General features: G+C 45.1%; 1 protein-coding gene across 1 annotated transcript in view; it reads right to left on the minus strand.

The window, feature by feature from the left end:
- pcsk2 (proprotein convertase subtilisin/kexin type 2) overlaps positions 1-21,957 on the minus strand; it is a 59,334-nt gene that overhangs the window by 12,953 nt on the left and 24,424 nt on the right. Inside the window, exons 6-12 of the mRNA XM_080449391.1 lie at positions 21,194-21,270; positions 17,315-17,403; positions 13,209-13,384; positions 8,223-8,438; positions 6,198-6,298; positions 4,537-4,626; positions 3,610-3,747 (exon numbers count right to left, since the gene is read on the minus strand). Coding sequence (XP_080305517.1) covers positions 3,610-3,747; positions 4,537-4,626; positions 6,198-6,298; positions 8,223-8,438; positions 13,209-13,384; positions 17,315-17,403; positions 21,194-21,270 — 887 coding nt within the window. The remainder of the gene's footprint in view (positions 1-3,609; positions 3,748-4,536; positions 4,627-6,197; positions 6,299-8,222; positions 8,439-13,208; positions 13,385-17,314; positions 17,404-21,193; positions 21,271-21,957) is intronic.

Below are 21,957 nucleotides of genomic sequence, written 5' to 3' on the forward strand. Positions count from 1 at the left end.
ATCGTAAATAATATTGGTGGGGACTGCGTTACACAAACGCAGCACACTCCCAAAGCTGACGCCACCGGCAGCTCCAGCCGCCGCCGCCGCCGCCGCCACCGGCAGCAGCCGCTGCCGGAAAATGCACTCGCTGTCCCTCCCAGGAGGAGAAGTGGACCAGGAGAAGGAGTGGACAGGGAGGAGGAGTGGACCAGGAGAAGGAGTGGACAGGGAGGAGGAGTGGACCAGGAGGAGGAGTGGACCAGGAGAAGGAGTGGACAGGGAGGAGGAGTGGACCAGGAGGAGGAGTGGACCAGGATGAGGAGTAGACCGGGAGGAGGAGTGGACAGGGAGGAGGAGTAGACAGGGAGGAGGAGTGGACCAGGATGAGGAGTGGACCGGGAGGAGGAGTGGACAGGGAGGAGGAGTAGACAGGGAGGAGGAGTGGACCAGGATGAGGAGTGGACAGGGAGGAGGAGTGGATCAGGAGGAGGAGTGGACAGGGAGGAGGAGTGGACCAGGAGAAGGAGTAGACAGGGAGGAGGAGTGGACCAGGAGAAGGAGTGGACAGGGAGGAGGAGTAGACAGGGAGGAGGAGTAGACAGGGAGGAGGAGTAGACAGGGAGGAGGAGTGGACCAGGAGAAGGAGTGGACCGGGAGGAGGAGTGGACAGGGAGGAGGAGTAGACAGGGAGGAGGAGTAGACAGGGAGGAGGAGTAGACAGGGAGGAGGAGTGGACCAGGAGAAGGAGTGGACCGGGAGGAGGAGTAGACAGGGAGGAGGAGTAGACAGGGAGGAGGAGTAGACAGGGAGGAGGAGTGAACCAGAAGAAGGAGTGGACAGGGAGGAGGAGTGGACCAGGAGGAGGAGTGGACCAGGAGAAGGAGTGGACAGGGAGGAGGAGTGGACCAGGAGGAGGAGTGGACCAGGAGGAGGAGTGGACCAGGAGAAGGAGTGGACAGGGAGGAGGAGTGGACCAGGAGGAGGAGTGGACCAGGAGGAGGAGTGGACCAGGAGAAGGAGTGGACAGGGAGGAGGAGTGGACCAGGAGAAGGAGTGGACCAGGAGGAGGAGTGGACCAGGAGAAGGAGTGGACAGGGAGGAGGAGTGGACCAGGAGGAGGAGTGGACCAGGAGGAGGAGTGGACCAGGAGAAGGAGTGGACAGGGAGGAGGAGTGGACCAGGAGGAGGAGTGGACCAGGAGAAGGAGTGGACAGGGAGGAGGAGTGGACCAGGAGGAGGAGTGGACCGGGAGGAGGAGTGGACAGGGAGGAGGAGTAGACAGGGAGGAGGAGTGGACCAGGATGAGGAGTGGACAGGGAGGAGGAGTGGATCAGGAGGAGGAGTGGACCAGGAGAAGGAGTGGACAGGGAGGAGGAGTGGACCAGGAGAAGGAGTAGACAGGGAGGAGGAGTGGACCAGGAGAAGGAGTGGACAGGGAGGAGGAGTGGATCAGGAGGAGGAGTGGACCAGGAGAAGGAGTGGACAGGGAGGAGGAGTGGACCAGGAGGAGGAGTGGACCAGGATGAGGAGTGGACCGGGAGGAGGAGTGGACCAGGAGGAGGAGTGGACAGGGAGGAGGAGTAGACAGGGAGGAGGAGTGAACCAGGAGAAGGAGTGGACAGGGAGGAGGAGTGGATCAGGAGGAGGAGTGGACCAGGAGAAGGAGTGGACAGGGAGGAGGAGTGGACCAGGAGGAGGAGTGGACCAGGATGAGGAGTGGACCAGGAGGAGGAGTGGACAGGGAGGAGGAGTGGACAAGGAGGAGGAGTGGACCAGGAGGAGGAGTGGACAGGGAGGAGGAGTGGACCAGGAGGAGAAGTGGACCAGGATGAGGAGTGGACCGGGAGGAGGAGTGGACAGGGAGGAGGAGTGGACCAGGATGAGGAGTGGACCGGGAGGAGGAGTGGACAGGGAGGAGGAGTAGACAGGGAGGAGGAGTGAACCAGGAGAAGGAGTGGACAGGGAGGAGGAGTGGACCAGGAGGAGGAGTGGACCAGGAGGAGGAGTGGACCAGGAGAAGGAGTGGACAGGGAGGAGGAGTGGACCAGGAGGAGGAGTGGACCAGGAGAAGGAGTGGACAGGGAGGAGGAGTAGACCGGGAGGAGGAGTGGACAGGGAGGAGGAGTAGACAGGGAGGAGGAGTGGACCAGGATGAGGAGTGGACAGGGAGGAGGAGTGGATCAGGAGGAGGAGTGGACTAGGAGAAGGAGTGGACAGGGAGGAGGAGTGGACCAGGAGAAGGAGTAGACAGGGAGGAGGAGTGGACCAGGAGAAGGAGTGGACAGGGAGGAGGAGTGGATCAGGAGGAGGAGTGGACCAGGAGAAGGAGTGGACAGGGAGGAGGAGTGGACCAGGAGGAGGAGTGGACCAGGATGAGGAGTGGACCGGGAGGAGGAGTGGACCGGGAGGAGGAGTGGACAGGGAGGAGGAGTAGACAGGGAGGAGGAGTGAACCAGGAGAAGGAGTGGACAGGGAGGAGGAGTGGATCAGGAGGAGGAGTGGACCAGGAGAAGGAGTGGACAGGGAGGAGGAGTGGACCAGGAGGAGGAGTGGACCAGGAGGAGGAGTGGACCAGGAGGAGGAGTGGACAGGGAGGAGGAGTGGACAAGGAGGAGGAGTGGACCAGGAGGAGGAGTGGACAGGGAGGAGGAGTGGACCAGGAGGAGAAGTGGACCAGGATGAGGAGTGGACCGGGAGGAGGAGTGGACAGGGAGGAGGAGTGGACCAGGATGAGGAGTGGACCGGGAGGAGGAGTGGACAGGGAGGAGGAGTAGACAGGGAGGAGGAGTGAACCAGGAGAAGGAGTGGACAGGGAGGAGGAGGAGAATGAGCAGCCTACCGACCAACAGCTGCAGCTATGGAGGCCTGGAGAGCTTGAGTGTTGTTGTTAACTTATGTTGTATTGTTGTTATGTTGTATGTCTGTATTGTTTCTTGTTTTTTTTGGGGGGGGGGGGGACTGATGATAATAATAATTAAGGGCCGCCCTGGTGTAGCGGTTAGAGCATACGCCTTTCATGCGAAAGGTTGTGGGTTCGAAACCCTGCCTGGGGTCGACGTCAGCAAGGGCATGCGGTCGCAACAGGTACCTAACGCCAAAAGAAATAGGTTCAGATCTCCCGAGGAGACACGTCCGAAGCCTGTCCTGGACAGGAATCTCCAGACGTAAAAACGGATGATGAATAATAATAGCTTGAATTGATATAGTGCCATTCATGAACCCAAGGATGCTTTTACATCTACACAATGAACAACCATCAAACAAACAACAACAACAAACAACTATTTGCCATAAGCCTGAGGGAATAGGTGTCTTTTCCAAAAGGTCCAGTGTTGGAGCATGGTGAATCTCCATTTGGAGAGAGTTCCACAGGGTGGGGGGCTGCCACACTGAAGGCTCTGTCCCCCAAGGTTTGCTTGCTTGTTTGGGGAATAGAGAGGAGGTCCAAGTCTATGGACTACAAGTTCCGCGACAAAGTACGTTAATAGAGGAGGCCCTGAGAGGTAAAGTAGCTTTCGCTAAATCCGGCATATTTACACTTGCTCATGTGTATGTATTACACAATGTAATTGTGTTCATCAATGCACTGTCCCGACCAAATAAATAAAGTAAAGTACTGCCACGTACCGGATCTCCTGGACAGATCCGGCCACACAGTGGAAGCGCTCTGGGACGGTCTTCCACTCCCGGGCCATCTTTACCATGCCACCGGCATCCAGCACGCCATAGCCAAACAGGTGGTTGAACTCCAGGCCCACGCCGTTCCTTCAATTCAAATCGAGTATTTTTTTAGTATCACAGTACATTAAAAAAAAACATCAATGTGGATCGAATCAGGGCCGTCATTTAGGGTTGCAGGGGATGGCAATTGTCAACGCCTAGCTTTCGCTAACCCAAACAATTCAAACAATTAATTTTTATGTAAATTTTTTTCGTATTCACCCCACCTCTGAATGTTTACTGCAGATTAATCTGAGGTGATTTTAGGTCAGCTTTAAACTTTAATAGGGAGTTTAACCCATTTAGACCGGGAAAGAATCTGTGCCATTTTTTGATTTCTTTGGCTATTCAAAAATAGCACATCTACAAGCTCATAGCTGCACTACGAGCTTGTAGATCTGCTATTTTTGAAAAATCGTGACAATTTGTGCAAATCTTCAATATAAAAAATATATAATTACAAATGTTTGCTTTAAAAACATATATTCAAAGATTTGCACAAAATGTTCACGATTATTCAAAAAATAGCAGATCTACAAGCTCGTTCCGCGGCACTCGGTGCCACGCTACGAGCTTGTATATCTGCTATTTTTGAATAGCCAAAGAAATCTAAAATGACACAGATACTTTCCCTCTAAATGGGTTAAAGAAATGTCAGGGCTGCTGGTAGAGCATGGTAGAGTGTAGTGGCTACATAACAGAATGCATTCTTGACCTTGAGAGAGTTGAACTTGGGGGGGGGGGGGGCAAGGTCATTCTTAGTGGCTGCGTAGCAGAATGCATTCTCTTACCCTTAAGAGACATGAACTTGGGGGGGGACAAGGTCATTCTTACCTCCGCCACTGGTGGACCTCATCGTGGAGCTGGTTCCTCTTAGACGTGAGCACAGACAGATGCTGCATGTCTCTCCATGACAGGTTACGGCTGCAGGTGAAGACACAAGAATCACAATCAATTTGTATATGTCACATTACAGGTGTAAAGAAAGGTTGCTGTTTTTTCATTAGTTTAGTTTTTGTTTATATATATTTACATTTTTTTGTTTGTTTTCAATTTCAGTTTAGTGTTGATTCGGATTTTAAAACAAGTTTGCTAGTTTAGAGTATGTTAATATAATATACACTAATGCAATTGGGGTGGTTGTATTTTTTCTCCCTGCTCTTATTGAGACATTTAGATTGTGTCAAAGGTCACCTTACCTAGACACAGGATCTGACACGAATTTTGACCTTAACTCATTGAGTGCCATTGACGTGTTTTACGTTCAGAACCCAAGATATCATGATCCGAAGATTTGCTGCTCCATTCACTTCTTGTTTAACGTATTACTTAAAAAGGCTGTATCTCGGCTCCTGTGTATTTTTGGCCCAGCCATGTTATTTTCAAAGGCAGACAATTAATATCAACGAGGTCGCGATGACCTCGTTGACATTTGTGAAACCACAGAGTGCAACCCTCAGTGATTAGCAACCATGAGGGGATCGATCATACAGATCATACAGACTACTTGAAAATCTAAGTTAAATTGAAAAATCTCTGGCACTGGGACAACACAGCCAGAAATAAGTCTCACACTGAATGAGTTAAGGTCAAGATTTAATTTATCCGCTGAGCAAGCAGGCAGGCTCTATTAGCTCAATGGTAAAAAAAAATCTGCGCTTGTGCAGGAAACACGGTAGAAGAGAAAAATTACGTAGTGCAGCAAAACAACAAAAATTAAGTACTTTTTCCACCACAGCGAGGCAGGTGGTGCTGGCTGTTGTGTGTCTGCGTCCCACTACTCTTATCGTGGGCTGTGCGTGGCGACAGCTTTGTTCAGGAGTGACACCGTCGGGTGTCCTGCCACCCGCATGGTTCAAGTGTGTTTGGCCATGGGGACAGTAAGCGGGGTGGGGGGGGTCAGGGTGGGTGTGTTTACCGTGGGACAGAGGAAAGCGACAGGCACATCATTATGGTGTGTGCAAAGCAAACAGCGCTCACTTTGCTCAGCCCCCACCAGCCAGCCACACTGCAGGTTAATGGCAGCTAGAACAACGTTGTCAGCCTTTTAGTGTGTGTGAAACAAACACACCATGTGAGGAGAACAAGGGACACTGAATGGGCTTAAGTGCTCTGTGTGCGTGCGTGCATGTGTGCACGCTCTACAATATTCCAATATTAGCTTCTGGGGGTCCCTGGAACACAATATTTTGAAATGGGGGTCCGCGGCCAAATACATATAATCTTGGGGGTCCTTGACATGAAAAAATTTGGAGCACCACTTATGTATATTATGTATTTGGCCGCGGACCTCTTCTCAAAATATCTTATTCCAGGGAACAAAAATATATAAAAATATATAATGATTTTTCAAAAATAGCCAAAGTAGAAAATAATGCTTAAAGTGGTTAAAATCTAAAATGGCAGATGTCTTAATGGGTTAATGGCAGTTACCAGTTATGGTAAAAAAAAAACTAACAAAAAAAAAAACTGTGTGTGTGTGTGCATGCACATACTTAGCTTCCAGAGCCAGAGCAAAGACCCCAGCAGCCTCGGGAGCAGCAGCCGATGTCCCAGAATGCCGCAGGGTGCAGTTCCCATACAGGTCAGTGGTGGCCTTTTAAATGAACGAACACACACACACACACACACACACACACACACACACACACACACACACACACACACACACACACACACACACACACACACACACACACACACACACAAAACACTCAAAATGCGTATAGCGCATGCGTTTTGAGCTTGTAGATCTGCTATGTTTGCTACTTTTCTATGACAAAACGTTTAACATTATGGAGATAAGAAGCCCTGGGGGTCCCCGGACCACTCGTCTAGTGTACCCAGTGTACCCAGGAGAGTTGCGTCACCGCCATTCACTTCATCAGTGTTCCACAGAGCCTTCTATTGGCGAATAGTGACAAAGCCCAAAGTTTACGGAATGCACTGGAACCTATGAGCGTTTGTCACTATTTCAAGTTTACATGAACCACGTGACTGGCGCAGTTTTCTGCCCCCCGAGGTGACGCAACTCTCGAATACAAGGAGTGTACCCATAGACTCTCTTGACGTCATCGGTGCATGGTCAGCTAATAAGCTAATGCTTTGCATTTCACTCTGTTCAGTGACGTGTGTCTGTGTGCCACACAACACTTTTTCAATTAAGCATAATTGCCACTGCCGGAAAAGGAAAAAGTCTCATCTCTCATCCCCTTTCAAACCACATCTTTGTCAGCACCACTGACTCACTCGCTCATTTTTCCCAGAGATCACTGCCCCCCCGATGACACCATTCTCCAGGTAAACGCTGGAATAACCATCGACAACACAGAGTTATAGTTGTATCGCTGTAGCCCTCTTGTCTATGCTAAGGTGTAATGTGTGATAGTCCAGAGAGCCCTGCATGGGGCAGAGCCACGGTACCTGCCTGTGTGTGTTTAGATGTATGTGACAGGCACTGTCACGCACCTCAATGGGATTTGGTTAATGGAAAACAGCACTGTCCCACTTTATCTATGTCAGGATGACAGCCAGAGCTCCTTGATGATATTACCCCCTAATCCTGGCCTCTCTCCCCTGGCTGCCACTATGCTTTACAATCACTTTGACCATCCTCCGGGGTTGTTTATTTTCATGGAGTCGTGAGTAACTACTATTGTCTATTGGACCAGGGGTCTTAAGGGTTTTTCAGCCCAAGGACCCTTTAGCAGAGAGAGAGAGAAATGAAGCAGGGACCCCCACTACATACTGGATAAAATGATGCTGCAGATCAAACCTCTCCATTGATAGCTTAGCTTGACTTATCTTTTCTTTTCTATTAATATGTTGGATTCATATTGATGTGTATTTTCTGACCTTACCCACTTAATGAGATCTTAAACCCTCAATACTTAGTACATTTTACCATTGGCTCTGTACTTGGTCTTCTCTTTTTTTCCCTCTACACCAAAACTCTTTGCCAACAATAGCAGATCTACAAGCACCCTACCACCCTAAGGACTACTAACCATTGAGTGTCCCGAGTAGACCTCTAGACCTACTGCACATAGGCTACTGTATAAACAGAGCTGCTACCTTTAAACACATTTCAAATCTGAGGCTTTTTTTGTACTATTTTTAAACAGTATTGAAAAAAAATGCTGCAACAGTAATTGTCCCAAAGTGACTGCAAAAGATTGCTTCTATTTGTTTCAAAAAGCTTTATACCCTGTAAACATGTATATAACGACGCAATGTGACATAGCTCAATGCTGTACCCCCTCCAACTGTATATACTTTCACAATTTTCTTAAACTGTTTTTATTATATTTTGACATTTGCTTTGGCAATGTAAACGTATGTTTTCTCATGCCAATAAAGCTCCTTTGAATTGAATTCAAAGCCAAACAAAAATGAAAAATGTATTCTTAATGTTCCAATGTTTAACGCGTTAAGCGCAATCATTTGAGCGACAATTAATCCTCAAGTAAAATGCCATAATCGGGACGACCCTAACTTTCCACCACCAATAAATAACTCACCACGCCAGCCTCCGGGTTCCTCTTGCGTCCGTTGCTGAAGGTGGACGCCAGCGTGGAGGAGCAGCTCTCGTCGTACAGGGCGGTGCGTCCGTCGTTGATGGCCGAGTTGATGGAGATGGTCCACATGCTGGAGGCGTATCCGTCACAGTTACAGTCGTCATAGCTACCACCGTCTCCCGATGCCCACACGTAGATGCTGCCTTTCCCTCCTCTGCCCTGAGAACACAAGGATGAGGACCGGGAGGATTAACCAGGATAAAAGAAAAAACAGGAAGTATGAAGTATATAAACACCATGACCGGGATTAAAGGAACACAATGGAAACAAGCCTTCAGGCCTTTTTTTTGTCCTTCATACTTTTGAATACATTTTCAATAAAGTGTTTGATCGATCGATCAATCGCTAAGAAAGAAAGAACACTTTTCAAGTTTAAAATATGGAACAACAAAAATCAAACAAGGAATTTTTTATACAATCACCCCGATTACGAAAATGTAATTTAGATAAATTATCCATCTATCGATGAATCAATCATTTGATTATTCGATTCACCCTTGCTGAGGAGATGAGAGATGAAACCTGTCATGTTTTGCTTTAACCACTTTGTCCATTGATACTTTGGCTATTCAAACATAGCAAATGTACAATTTTGTATCTATTTTTTTTTAATATTGAAAATGTTTGGAAGATTTGAATATAGTTGTTCCTTTTAAAAGGAACACAAATCTTATTTTCTGGGGGTCCCTGCTGGCACAAAACATTTTCATATGGGGATCCGCGGCCAGATGTACATATCAATTTGTGGGTCCTTGACACGCAATAGTTTGAGAAGCACTGAGAAACAGAGAGAGGGAAACATTTATCTGCTGCTGAGGAGATGAGAGATGAAACATGTCATGTTTTGTTCGGCAACAACAGGGAACACCGTTAGTGAGGAGAAATCATCTCCTCTATAACACAGTTCTAAACTATCGACACGATGCAGATCTGTTTAGCACTCAACACAGAGCGAGATACACATCAGTCTGAAATTGGTCCATGGCCTGCAGGGTATATTACTGCAGTGTACAATGGTGTGGTTATTTTCTGCAGAGGAAAACAGGGCTAGTGAATTTAATTTCACAGCAACACCAATATAGTGCACAAATGTATAATGCTGCTTGATGAAAATATACGGTTAAGGCCAAATAGTATAGTTTAGGTTCCTGTTTGATAACAGCTGAAAATAGGTGTTTTTTACTGCAGTACCAACTTACATTTCGTCGCTGTCATGGTCCAAAACTGTTCCTTTTTTAAAATTATGTTTTTTTGTGTAAAATAGCGAAAATAGCTGATCTACAAGCTCACAGCAGCACGTTGCATTTCACTACTTTTGTGCAACGCTGTTGTATGTACGAATTAATTTCCATTGTGGTGAATGCATGACACTGCAAATGGTAAATGGTGCATTTATATAGCGTCTTTATTCTTGTTGTGCATTACTGTACATTCGCCCATTCACACACCGACGGTAGGGTCACCACGATCAGGACATTTTACTTGACGATAAATCAGCGCTTGTGATTGGGTTGTACTGAGGGAAGACCCACCCCTCGCTCCCCTATCCACCAATAGCACACTGGTTGCGGTTGCACTCACAGCCATTTTTCGCTGAAGTAGAGGCTTCAGAACAGATCTGTAGAGTCAGTAGTCTGTAGTCACGGTCCCTTAGTCCATATTTATTTTATATCTATGATTTGAACCCTGCAATACAGTGTGTGTGTGTGTGTGTGTGTGTGTGTGTGTGTGTGTGTGTGTGTGCGTGCGTGCGTGCGTGTGTGTGTGTGTGTGTGCACGCGCATGTGCATGTGCATGTGCTCAGAGCTGTCTTGAGGTGGACTATTAGGGAAGCCGTGAAAAAAACATTAAGCACCCATTCTGTGTCTGCACCTGCTGCTCCAGAAAGCCTGTGTGTGTGTGTGTGTGTGTGTGTGTGTGTGTGTGTGTGTGTGTGTGTGTGTGTGTGTGTGTGTGTGTGTGTGTGTGTGTGTGTGTGTGTGTGTGTGTGTGTGTGTGTGTGTGAGTGTGTCTCAACGGAACAAAGAGCCACGTGCAGACAGTGGTGGAATAAGTACTCAATTTGTTTTACTTGTGTAAAAGTAGTGATATACTACAATATGAAAATACAGGTCTTTTTCACGCGTCGTGAGATTGTAGATGGGCTATTTTTCGAACAGGCGTAGGCCCTACTATAAAATAGGGCTTGATGATGTATATTTTGTGATAATGATTACATATACTTGAGTAAATCCCCGCCAGGTTGAGTTGCCTACCCAGGGCTGTGTTGCGACCTGTTATAGCGACCTGTTATAGCGCCACAATGAGGCCGATTTGAAACAATTGGGGTGGCAGATCTTCCTTGGCCTACTGGGAGTGTGTGTGTGTAAAGTTTGATGGCAATTGAACGCTGCGTTCACGATTTATGGCATTTTGTGCAAAACATGTCACTCCCGCAAAACTTTGGAAAACAATCGTAAAATCGGACAGATATGCCTTGATCACATGACAACAGAGATAATGTGTATCGATTTGCGTGAGGTTTGGACAAAATCTCTAGGAGTAGCAGCAAAAAGTGTGTTCGGCCTCATAGTGGGGCTATAACAGGCTGATTTAAAAGGATCCCTGAGTAATAAGCATTACAGTATATGCCTGATACAATATAATTGCCCTCTATAACTAAAATGTATAAAAAACTAGATTAGCTGTTTACGGACGGACGGACGGACGGACGGACGGACGGACGGACGGACGGACGGACGGACGGACGGACGGACGGACGGATAAAAACCTAATCCGGCTTGGCAGGGATAATACAATTTTTAACATTTGTGAAGTGGGACATTAATGAGCACTTATACTGTATTTTGGTACTTTACGCGTTTTTTTTAATTTAAATACAGGACTTTTTACGTGTAACAGAGTATTTCTACATTGTTGCTATTGCTATTTTTACATACAGTAAGTAAAAAAAAAAAGTAATAAAATCTGAGCACTCTGCCCAGAGCACACACTGCAGTGCGTGATTCATTTCCATTTCTCCAGCAGCAGTTTGTGCAGAATGGAGCACTCGCACTTCAAGATGCGATCGGCTGTAAGTGAGTCGTTTAGAGGGAAGTGATTGAGACCGGGAGTGGGAGGGCAAGCATCCGTGGAGAAATAAAACACATACAAAACATACATCGCATCCTTAACCCATTCAATCCGGGAACACGTCTCTAGTCATTTTAGATTTCTTTGGCTATTCAAAAATAGCAGATATACAAGCTCATAGCACGGCACCGAGTGCCGCACTATGAGCTTGTAGATCTGCTATTTTTTTTAAATTGTCCGTGGTCATTCACTCCACTGGCTGTCCGTGGTCAAACACATCATTTGGGGGGTCCTTGACCAGTTTGAGAACCACTGATATTATAGCAACAGTTTTTTTCAAAAAACTGTTAGGATTTAGAAGACATTAAATGTCTTCTAAACATTTTAACATTTTAACATTTTAACTCAAATCTTTGCTTCTGAGGATTCTACAAATTTTGTAGAATCCCCAGAAGCAAAGATTTTAGTTAAAATGTTCGCTATGTGTAATGTTCTTGTATATCTGCTATTTTTGAACAGCCAAAGAAATCTAAAATGACAGAGACGTGTTCACGGATTGAATGGGTTAATGGAAAATTGCCTAATTCATCTCTCGGGTGCTAGAAAAGAAGGCACTCCATGCGTTCTTCCCGTGCTCCACATCGTGCACACAGCCTACGCACTGGGCTTATGTAAGTGATGATTAGAATCCAAGCGGCCGGCCGCGCGGCCTGCTTGATTAGTTGCAGTGGTGGATAGTAACAAAGTACCTTTACTTGAGTACTGTACTTAAGTACCTTTTTCCCCCTTTTCTTTTGTATCTGTACTTGAGTATTTGTATTTTTTGGAGACTTTCACTCCACTGGCTGCAGACAAATATTATACTTTTGACTCCACTACATTTCTAGGAAGAAAAGCACATTATGAGAAAAGTACATTATGAATTAACCACACCTTTAACAAATTTGACTTAGCACCTTGCATCTAGCATCAGTTGTGCAGTAGTTGAGTAATATTTGACCAGGAGTATCTATACTTTGACTCTCTCACACACACACACACACGCACGCACGCACGCACGCACGCACGCACGCACGCACGCACGCACGCACGCACGCACGCACGCACGCACGCACGCACGCACGCACGCACGCACGCACGCACGCGTCAAATTAAATAGAGAATAAAAACTCATGAAACATTCATAAAACTATAGTAACCTTTCTCAGAGCACAAGCAATGTGACCACCTGCCTGCAAGGCAAGCTGCAGTACGATTAGTCAAGCAGGTAATTAGCAGTAGCACCACCAGCATGTGTGTGCGTGTGCACGCGTGCGAGCGTGTGTGCGAGCGCGTGTGTGTGTGTGTGTGTGTGTGTGTGTGTGTGTGTGTGTGTGTGTGTGTGTGTGTGTGTGTGTGTGTGTGTGTGTGTGTGTGTGTGTGTATGTGTGTGTGTGTGTGTGTGTGTGTGTGTGCATTAAGTTAAATCAACAGAGCACCCTTGTAACGTTTACATTTTTCCTACAATCCGCATAACTAACACGGCAATAAATATCGGATGATCGTGTTCATTAAAATGTTATTAATTGAGAAGCCCATTGGAGTCGTGCTCAATTGATTCCTGTATTATGACTTTGCCAGTCTCCAGGTTCTCTTCAGTGCGAGGCGTTGTGAGCTTGTAGATCGGCCACAATATGTCACAATATTTATCTGTGGAACCGAGTCAAACTAAATGTAATGCCCACAATTCCAAGTGCTTGTCAGGGTGGGGGTCCCCAGTTCTGATTATTTGGGGGGTCGCGGCCTGAAAAGTTTGGGGACCCTTGGCCTAACTAACGGGTGGCGGCGGAACCCCTGTTGAAGACCCCTGGCCCTTACCTTGTTGACGCCGTCGGCCATGGCCTGCAGGGTGAGCTCCCGGGGTCCGTCCACGGTCTTGCCATCGTCGGTGGGTCCCCAGCTGGCGCTGTAGATGTCAATGACCTGGGGCATGTGGCTGATGGAGGACGCCTCGATGATGTCAGTCATAAACGGCTGGTCCAACATCCTGATACCTGCAGGGCGGGTGCCACGAATGGATCAGAGTTCAGCGCATTGTGGTCAAACGTTGCTTGTGAGCTTGTAGATGGGCTATTTTGCGTGTCGCAGGATTTATTTTCTATTTCACCGATGTACAAGAAGTTATAAAGTAGGGCTTTAAGAAAAAAAGACTTATTTTCCAACAATTACACACCCCATGAAGCCTTGAATGTTTTTGTCTCATTCCTAAGCCAATAATTTGATGAACCGCAAAGTCGAGTCTCCTACTGAGTCTCCTATTGACCGATGACCCAGTCATCAAATTATTGCCTCAGGAATTCGACCAAAACTAAAGAATCTCCATGAATTCAAGGCTTCATGCAGTGTGTAATTGATAGAAAATATGTTTTTTTTTGGATGAACTACTCCTTTTAGTGGTTGATAAGACTATGAGAAATCTATTAAAATAGTTTTTTGTCGATACATTGATATATAATTGAAATATGTTCGATTAACCTAAAAAAGTATTCCATAGAATAACCGAAAATTATAGAAAAGAAAATAGTTGCAGCTCTAATAAAAAAAATGTTTTTGCAAACCACTCAGGTAGTTGTGTTCTATACATCTACAGTATAGTGGAGGGAACACAATACACAACACAACACCTCGATTAGTATTTTTTTAATAGATTTTTTGCATGATTCGACTTAGATATTGATCTAATTTGCTACAGTATATTAATTAACTAATAGTTTGCCGAAAATAGGATATATATCATGATTTATTGTTAGGAACCAAGCAAGTATGTTAAATCAGACACAAGCACCCCCCACAGCCCAAAAGGAATTATCCTCACTTTGTTTAGTTTTTTTGCATGATTCGACTGAGAGATTGGCTGTCAAATCAGACGGAATCGACTGCCAATCTCTCAGCCGAATCATGCAAAATCTGATTTTTGGTTGTTGTTGCATGATTCGACTACCAGTCGACTATATACTGTAGGCAACATTTGGCCAATCAGATTCGACTATAATATATATATATATATATAATATATAATATAATATAATAAATCCTTAGTCGGGGACAGGCCTAAACACAACACAATAGCACACTATTTCCAATTCCTGACAATAGCACAGAGGGTAATGTCAGCTTCTTAGGGGCAGGAAATAAAAATCAAGCAGTCAATAGCCACTTCCCTATTACTACCGGGGGGGAAAAATCAATAAGACGCAGACAGCTGGAGCTGTCTGGATTGATGGTGTTGTCATGCTACTATGTGAACTCCAAATCACCTCTGATATTTGCTATTTTGCTACAGTAAAGGTTTATCATCAGAATATAGCAACAGTAACAGGGCTCTTCCCATCTCTCCAACTCTTTAGTAAAACAAAATTCAGGTGGGGAAACCAATTTAAACCAGTCAGGAGTGAAAACACATTTATCAGCTTCAATTTTATAGCGTTCCAGTTCCAATATTGTCAGCTAATTTCTTTGTTTCACTTCCAATTTCCCTTGTTTATCCTGCATTCTGTATTCTCTGTTTACTCAAGAATTGGAGAGACAGGGAGACGCTTAGCTGCGACTAAGCGCTGAACTATCAAATACCTCCGTTACTGAACAAACAATGATTACTATGGCAATATAGATATATTTAACACAAAAAAAACTCACCTACAGCAGCATTATGCTCTGTGTTACAACTACAAGCTCACAATGTGTCGCCAGGGCAGGGGTGTACTGGCGGTGGGCCACTAGTTGTGGAGATGGACATGCACGTGCATACCTGTGAGAGTGCTTCTACCTCACGTGTCGGTCAAAAACAACCTTTCACACCTCTTCCCAAAGCTTACAAACGCTGTTGAGTGTCAACAGCGTGACACATATGAATTGATATATTAGGAATGAACCTGGCTGGATGCATATATCAATGGTCCATTGTGTGACCTGTACTAGGTGTAACCATACCGTCAGATGTTCTGAAGCAGTCCAAAGAGATAACAGTGGCTGGATTCATGAACTAAATTACAGAGGTGATGTCTGCAAGGTAAATGCATATGACAACACTAAAGTATCCCCATTATGGAAGTAAATAGCATAAAATTCGATATAATTTATATTGTGGGTTCATAAATAGGCCTACTACATACTAAAATCGGCGATCACTGCGTGACACAGCGCTACACTTGTTAAAAAATCCACAGTACACCACTATTTCCGACGCACGACACCATCGTACAATGAAGTATAAATCGGGCTTACGTTGCGAATCTTTGGCCTGAACTAGGCTTTAGGTATCAATCTAATCGACTCTAGCTACTGTGAGACTACTCCTGAAGTGTTTTGGGAGGGTGGCTCAGAAATGGATATTCACTTCCTGTTCAAGGTACAATAATACAAAAAACCATGTCAACATGTAATGAAAAGAAATGGAATTCGCACACCAGCGTGCTCCCGTTTGCGAAGTATATTTGGTGGTAACGTTTCGAGCCACCAGACTCCTTCCTCAGACCTTAACCTTAAAGGACCTTTTCACCCGAAGCAGTCTACCACAGTGCTTTACGTTTCATTACCGCCGATGGCTTTCACCAGTGGCGGAGCGTCCGGGGAGGCCAGGGAGGCGTTCGCCTCCGGGCCCGCGACCCTAACCTAAAATAAGAATTAAACAACATAACCCTAACCTAACCCTACCCTAACCCTAAAACCGAAATAAAGTGACAAAAAGCCCCCCAATTTTTTTTGCGCGCGCAGCGCAGGGGGGGCCTGATCACTGTGCTGTGCCTCCCGGCCCGGCTTTGAGTTGTTCCGCCACTGGCTTTCACACTCATCACTGTATTTTATATGAAAAACTGGACTGGCCTTCTCTCGCCATTCGTAGAGAGCAACATTGTGTTTTATTTATTTACTGTAAGGCCCTGTGTGTGGCAAGCTCCCATTGTGTTTATCTTCATTTTTAGAAACCAATAACTACAGGATATCAAACACGCTCATAGACACACATTAGACTTATCCCTCCACGAATGAACAGTGAACAAGGAAAGACTGCTTTCATCTTTTATGCCCCAGACAAATGGAACAAACTCCAGGACTCTCTGAAACTGGGTCAATTGGTCTCTATAGAGACATTTAGGGCACTACTCGAGGATGCATTACACAAGGACTGCACCTGCTTTGTGTAGCCATTATGTATCTGCATTATGATGTTTTTTTTTATGTTGTTCATTATATTGCACTTTATTCAAAATTGCATAGTTTTTTGTATATGTTGTGACTTGCGATCATGTTGTAGGCTACTCAGGGCGTCCTTGAAAAAGAGAGTTTACTCTCAATGGTCTTCCCTGAATAAATAAAGGTCAACAACCCATTTTCTACCTATCTTCGTATAATTGGTCCTCACTAATGCGTTTAGTGAGGACCTTTCAGAGGTGGGCTGTGGACATAAAAAAAAATAAAAAAAACTTTTGTATTAATGCAAGAACAAAGGCTTCTATTTCAGCATGCTAACTTTCCAGGAAGAGAAGGGCTGAAGCTTCTATTAAACTTGGAATCCCCATTTCATTGGCAGGCAGGTGTCTGAACTGTCCACAGCCCTCCTCTGAGACACAGACCAAGTGAGTAGACAGAAATGGTGCCATCTTATAATGAGTATTAGTGAGGACCAATTATAGGAAGATAATGTTGAAAATGGCTGAAGTGGTCCTTCAAGGTTAAGGTCTGAGAAAGAGTCTGGTGGCTCGAAACGTTACCACCAAAAACATTTAGCAAACGGGAGTACACATGCAGATTGAATTTATTTTCATGCAAATTTTGGCATTTAGGAGCTCTTATCCAGAGTGACTTTACAATAAGTAAGGTAATCACACAGCTGGTGATGATACAAAATAAATTAAAATAGAATCATAGCAAAGTTACAAATTATGCCTTTAAATAATAACATTTCAGTGGGAATATGACACACACACCTGCCACCTTGGAATGATACGCCACTCCCACGCCACAGATGTTGTTGTTGGCTGCGGCAGACACTTCTCCAGCGCACCGTGTGCCGTGACTGATGATGAGACAGGAAGAAACATAGGTGTCATTTCATGAGCAAAAGAGTGGCGGATGCTTCAGAGAGGGGGTGGTGTTGACAGGAGGTTATGCTAGAGATCTACAAGCTCACAGCTCGTCACTTCGTGCCACGCTGCGAGAATGTACATCTGCTATTTTTTTATTTTTGGGGGGGGAAATATTGATGTTTGGGAAATTTTGAATAATTTAGATTTTTTTAACACAAATCTTCTCTTCTGGGGGTCCCTAGCACAAACTCATTTTCAGATGGGGGTCCGCAGCCATATATATCAATTTGGGGGTCCTTGACTCAAAAACATTTGAGAAGCACTGGAACAGAGGAAGTGGCAGCAGGGGAGAGCTGGTAATCCGTGAGCATTAGCATGAATAATCATGCATTCACGGTGGCACCTGAGCTAAAGGTCACTGCATTTGTTTAGGGAAAGGAATTATGCATCTGTGACATTTTGCAATTGAAATAGCGATAAAGAAAACAATGGCTTAATGCAGTGGTTCTCAATTTTTCTCATGCCGAGGAGGACGCCTAAATTGATATCGTTGCTGTCGGGCAGAGCCCTCTCATCTCCATATTCAAACATTTTGTGTTTTTTCGTAAATTAACGCCCTACTTGATCACACAAAACGCATCAAAAGTAGCAGATCTATATGCTAAAAAACGCAACGTGAAGCGACAGGTTTCGAGCTTGTAGATCTGCTACTTTTGCTATTTTTGAATTTGAATCCTGAAAAGTAGGCCTAACTGTTTTGGACATAATGAGGTTTCCACCCGACAGAGACCCGACACGTATTTGGCCGCAGACCCCCATCTGAAAATATTTTGTGCCAGGAGGGACCCCCATACAATATCAGTTTTTTGTATTTTGTCAACATTATTTTGAAAATAGCAGACACGTTGTGATGCTACATTACATCATTTTGAGGGGACCCCCTGGAACCCCCCCCCCCCCCCCCCATCATTCTTAATTTATTTTTTCTGTAACGGGTTAGTTAGGGTTACAGGTTTGTTTGAATATTTGCAAGTGCCAGTGTTCTATGTGCGGCACGTGAGGAGTGTCTGTGTGTGTGTGTGTGTGTGCGCGCGCGTGTGTGTGTGTGTGTGTGTGTGGGTGGGTTTTCCTTAGGGCCACTGCAGAGTCAACCATTCTCTCCCAGCATGCTTTGCCACAGGCAGGCAGCTATTTATAAACAATTGGCTGATTAGCCAGGGAGTCGTGCAGCTGGCAACAGCTACACTACCCAGCCCCCCCCCTCCACACACACACACACACACACACAGGCAACAGCTACACCACCCAGTACCCACACAGGCACACACACACACGCACGCACACACACACGCACGCACGCACGCACGCACGCACGCACGCACGCACGCACGCACGCACGCACGCACGCACGCACGCACGCACGCACGCACACACACACACACACACACACACACACGCTTAGAGAGAGGAGGAGCGAGATGAGAGGACAGTTTGCCTGTCCTTGGCAGAGAAACTGTCACTGCTGTGGATCATGTCCCTGTGACACAGTGGATCACATCGTGTGACACAGTGGATCACATCGTGTGACACAGTGGATACATGTGACAGTGGATCATGCCCTGTGACACAGTAGATCATGTCATGTGACAGTAGATCACGTACAGGCCAATACATACTTCTTCCGACGTCGGAACATCGGTTCGGAAGGGCTTCCCCGAAATACAGTTAGTTGAGTCTGGACATCTGGAGGTGCACCGGTAAAAGGTTCTAGGACAATCCTTCTGAAGCTCGGAATGACGTCAATGTGTAGTTACTAGAGCTGTTGCCGCACCGCCGATCCAACCAATATGTCTGAGTCATAGTGTCGTGGGCTTTGTCAAAGTAGGCTACCCGTTGTACCCGAGTGTCCATATATGGAGATTTCTGTATCTGTCAGTCCTTGTGTCAAAATGTGTCTTGTACTTTTACTTCAGTACAAAATGTTAGTACTTCTTCCATCACTGCCTAGTTGTGTCGTGTCATGCTGGACAATAGCTTAGATACCACAGATATGCATGGATTAAAGCTAAATGAAATCACACCACTGAAAATGTCCTTATGCGCCATTTGTGAAACATCCTAAAAGGAGCACCCCAACACTAGTGCTGATCCCTAAACAACACAATATATAAAATGATGATGGTTTAGTAATATTGTTCCTGCTGTTCTACATACTGCCAACCAGGTGAATAAATCACAGACTGAGGCTTTAACCTTTGCTTTTACCTTATATGAAATATCTGATTTTATGGATACAACTTAAAAAGGAGCAACGTGGAGAGAAAATTAAGGCGAGCTACCGGACCTTGAAAGCCTGATTATACACACAACAATGTCACATAACCAAAAACAGCAGATCTACAAGCTCACGACACATCGCAAAGTGACACGTTGTTAGTTTGTAGATCGGCTATTTTCGGGGTGCGTGACACAGCGACCGCATATAAATCAGGTATAACACACTGTGTGTGTGTGTGTGTGTGCGTGTGTGTGTGTGTGTGTGTGTGTGTGTGTGTGTGTGTTTGCGCGCAACACACACACATACTGTAACAAAGAAAGCAACAGGTGCCCCTTTGTTGTCAGTGCAGCAGATCAAAGACAGGACAGCCGAGAATGGCTGGCGTCAGTTAGCTTCAAGGTTGTTATAGTTGCGAATCTTTCATTTTTATCTTTTAATTGTTTTCAATTTCAGTTTTGTTTTGATTGAAAGCAGGTGTGCAGGTTTCGTTTATTTATTTTGAAAAGGTTTAGCTTTCATTCGTTTTTTGTGTTTTAAAAAAAATAATAATAATTTCTGCCTTTATTGATAGTTTTCAGTGAAGATGGACAGGAAAGAGGGAGAGAGAGACGGGGAGAGACACGCAGCAAAGGACGTCGGGAACGGGACTCGAAGTGCCTGAACCGCTAGGCCAGCGATCCGGGCCTTTGGTGTAGTTTTTAGCATTTTATTGTAATATGGGCCGGGTAGTCAGGGCCGTGATTAAACAGCTCTATTGGATAGTCTACTGACAAAAACAAAAACTAATTAAGGACATTTTCTCCATGGTTTAATAGTTCATTTTAATTTAGATCATGTGTTTAGGTTAGACACGACCTTTGACACAGTCCTGAACTTTGACCTGAGGTTACAATTCAATTTCTCCCCTGAGCAAGCAGGCAGGCTCTATTAGCTCAGTGGTGAAAATGTCAGCACTCGGGTAGGAGACCCGGGTTCAAATCCCGGGGGAGATCAGTAAAGTTACATCGTGTGGCATTAACTAAAATGTTTCTTTTTTTGTTATAGTTTTCAGCATTTTGTTAGTTTTAGTTAAAGAACGACTTCACCCATTTTCAACCTCTTCATATATCTTCATATAATTGGTCCTCAACAATGATCATGATAATAATTATGGTAAAAAAAATCTACTCTGTGTCTCAGATGAAGGCTGTGGACAGTTCAGAAACCCACATACCAGTGACATCATTGTTTCGTTTGTTTTTCACGAGAAAAATGTCTTCCATCATAACATGCTAGCTTTCCACGAATAGAAAGCCAGCAGTTTCTCTTAGCTTGGATTCCCCATCGATGATGTCACTGGTAGCCGGGTTTCTGAACTGTCCACAGCCCACCTCTGAGACACAGAGTGAAGTAGACAAAAATTATCTCATATTTTATTAGTGAGGACCAATTATATGAAGATAGTTTGAAAATGGATGAAGTCGGTCCTTTAACTATAATTAGCCTGGTAATCTTAGTCTTACCTGTTAAACCAGTCATCTGTGTAGCGTGGGAATGGGTAGGGGTCATTGCTGCTGAAATCATAGCTGGCATCAGCATTCTGAAAGGACAAGAAAAAGAAAAGCAAATAATTGCTTGTATTATTATTATAAACTTGAACCTTGAACGGTAAGATATGATATTAAAGGAGAATACCGGACAAATTAAGTGTTGTCTTTGATGTCTCGTTACTCACCTATTGACGTGAAAAGTGGCGTTCTTTAACGATTTAACACTGGATGCTTGTTTCTTTCCAGAACCTGGCAACTCGTGTTGCCAGGTTCTTGAAACAAGCAACCAGTGTTAAGTCGTTCGGCAGTAGCGCTAGCCTCTCAGGCTAGCTACTCTCATGTTTGACTATCATGAGACTCCACAATGACTAGCAGTAGAGAAAAAAACAACTTTGCATCGGTTATAATAGACGAATCTCCCTAACCCACGCGCTCCCATTATGACAACGGAGGGGGTTTAAAAAATGACGACAGGGGAATCGATGGAAAAAAAGAACGCCACTTTTCACGTCAATAGGTGAGTAACGAGACATCAAAGACAACACTTAATTTGTCCGGTATTCTCCTTTAACACTTTACCTGCCAATCACGAGTATAACCGTTGATGAAAAATACACCCGTTTACTGCCAAAAAAATCCATCCACGAGTATAACCGTTTTTTTTTTTTTTTGTCTTTTTTTTTTTAATTTATCCACACAGAACCAGAGATATCACGATCCAAAGATTTCTAGCTCCA

The sequence above is a fragment of the Gymnoscopelus braueri genome (assembly GCF_963280865.1).
Source record: "Gymnoscopelus braueri genome assembly, chromosome: 14".
NCBI lineage: Eukaryota > Metazoa > Chordata > Actinopteri > Myctophiformes > Myctophidae > Gymnoscopelus > Gymnoscopelus braueri.